General features: G+C 34.7%; 1 protein-coding gene across 1 annotated transcript; it reads left to right on the top strand.

Moving 5' to 3' along the window:
• Positions 1–1,271: 1,271 nt before the first annotated feature.
• Positions 1,272–1,937, top strand: LOC129881683 (glycine-rich protein 5-like). Its single transcript, XM_055955803.1, has one exon. It carries the CDS (start codon positions 1,363–1,365, stop codon positions 1,726–1,728), a length of 366 nt encoding a protein of 121 aa, XP_055811778.1. The 5' UTR covers positions 1,272–1,362; the 3' UTR covers positions 1,729–1,937.
• Positions 1,938–2,142: the final 205 nt, after the last annotated feature.

A 2,142-nucleotide genomic window follows, 5' to 3' on the forward strand; every position in this document is an offset into this window, starting at 1 on the left:
CTTATATAAAGACAAAACATTTCCTTTAAATTACCAATGAGAGAGAAATGACTTTTCATTTTTCCTTCATTTGATGTTCCCTCACATTTCCTTATTTCCCAATTCTTCTTTCCCATTCTTTTTCATTCACACTTCACTTAAACCCAACAAATATCAAACAAATAATTTCCATATCCAAGTATGATATGGCATATGTCTCACACACGTAAAATAAAAATAAAAATTTATTAGTGTAATAAGTAGGTTCCAGACAGAGGGTCCATAGGCCGGTAGCTCGGTAATAACCAGTTGACCATCTATTTAACACAATACTTCCTTTTGACCACCTATACACCTTTCTGAAACATTACTCAAAAAACAAAAACAAAAAAACTTTTTTTTTAATACTCAAAAGAAAGAAAACAAATAACCTTCCCACCCTAAATAATTGCTTTATAAAGTTTAATTTGTTTCATAATATTTGCAGTTCTAAAAAATATATATGAAGTTACTGAAGTTTTAATTGAGCCGAACCTTTTAAGAGAGGAGTAATTTACACAAACACTCCTAATTACAATTAAAACGGTTAAATGTGTCTTAAGGATTAAGGGTGTCCAAAAGCATAATAGACAAATAGTATGGACAAAAAGTGTGTTTAGAATGGAAGAAAATATTTTTTTTTGATGTTTTCATAATTAAAAGTCTGATTATTTTTATTCAGAAAATAAGTTTCTTAAAAGTCGAAAAAATATTTTTTTTGGTAGAAATATAAAACAAATTTAATAAGTGTCAACCCGCATATAGTTTCCCCTCGTGCACGAGCGCTAGAATTTTGATTACTGTAAAGAAGTAAAATCGCATAGAAATCAAGGAGTGTCATTATTTTGTAGACATATACATAAAAAGAAATATGTTTAACTAGCTACACAGTGTCAGTTTTTAATAAAGGGGTGATTGATCGACACCCCTAGCTCAAGTACATGTGGCTCCAACGTTGCTCCCGCTATCACCCTCAACCCATCTAGATAATATTTTTCTAAACTATATATAAATGTTTTTGAAATAATATAATTTTCTCTTCCTGCCTATCAAACATTCACTTATTTTCCCAAAAAATAAAATATAAATGAGGGAAAACATTTTGTTTTCCTTGGCAAGCCAACCGAAGGGTTTCTCCAACTCCAGGAACCAGTGGTTACAAGAGGTATACAGATAGAAGCATTGAATTCCATTTAATGTTTGTATTCATTCGTCCACCAACCCATTTTTTGCCTATAAAAAGAGACTCAAGGAAACAACACTTCATCACTCATCAGGTGTAAAGGCATAGGATAAAGAAAAACAAAGTGAGATTTAATCATATATTGAGAGAAAGAGGAAGTGATGGCCAACAAGTTGTCCATACTTATCCTTTGTCTTGCTTTGGTTGTGGTTCATACCACAGCAGCAAGAGAAATGCCAAGTGACAATGGTCTTTATGACCAAAAGAATGTTTTCGGAGGCGCTGGTGGTATCGGTGGCATTGGCAGCAATGGACTACCTTTTGGCGGAGTCGTAAGTGGAGTAGGTGGCAACGTTGGTGGATTTGGTGCTGGAGTTGGTGGTGGAGCTGGATTTGGTGGAGGACTTGGTGGTGGTGGACTAGGTGTAGGTGGTGGAGTAGGGGGTCTAGGTGGAGTAGGGGGTCTAGGTGGAGTAGGTGGTGGTTATGGTGGTGGTGGTGGTGCTGGGAACCTTCCACTTCCATGAAGATTATTCATCACTTTCATATAATTTTAGTTCAAGTTTGTTTCATGCATGTTTGGTTATGGTCAAGTTTGCTTAGCTAGCTAGTGTGAGAAAAGAGTGATTTTTCTTTTCATTTTTGTTGTTGATGTTTGGTTTCATGCATCCATAGTGTAATGTTACGTGATTTTTCCCGTGTTCAATTGTAATGTAAGTTGTTTCACTTCTTTCTATTGAAGTGTGTTTAAAGTTAAAGGCTTTTTTTCAGTCATCACTTTGTTTCTTTTGTTTACTTTGTTATGGTTGATGAAGTAGTAATTTTTTATTTTTTGCTTTTGTTGTGAAGTTTGATTTTGTATACTTTATAGGATATGGCAAGCAGCGCCACTGAGGATTTTTCTTGTAATTCTAACTCACAGAAAGCCCCCGGAGGAAAAG

This window comes from Solanum dulcamara, chromosome 3 (genome assembly GCF_947179165.1).
Source record: "Solanum dulcamara chromosome 3, daSolDulc1.2, whole genome shotgun sequence".
Classification (NCBI taxonomy): Eukaryota; Viridiplantae; Streptophyta; class Magnoliopsida; order Solanales; family Solanaceae; genus Solanum; species Solanum dulcamara.

Bases quoted from the DNA above. Each gene is read 5' to 3' on its own strand.
- LOC129881683 (XM_055955803.1), top strand. From the start codon at position 1,363: ATGGCCAACAAGTTGTCCATACTTATCCTTTGTCTTGCTTTGGTTGTG.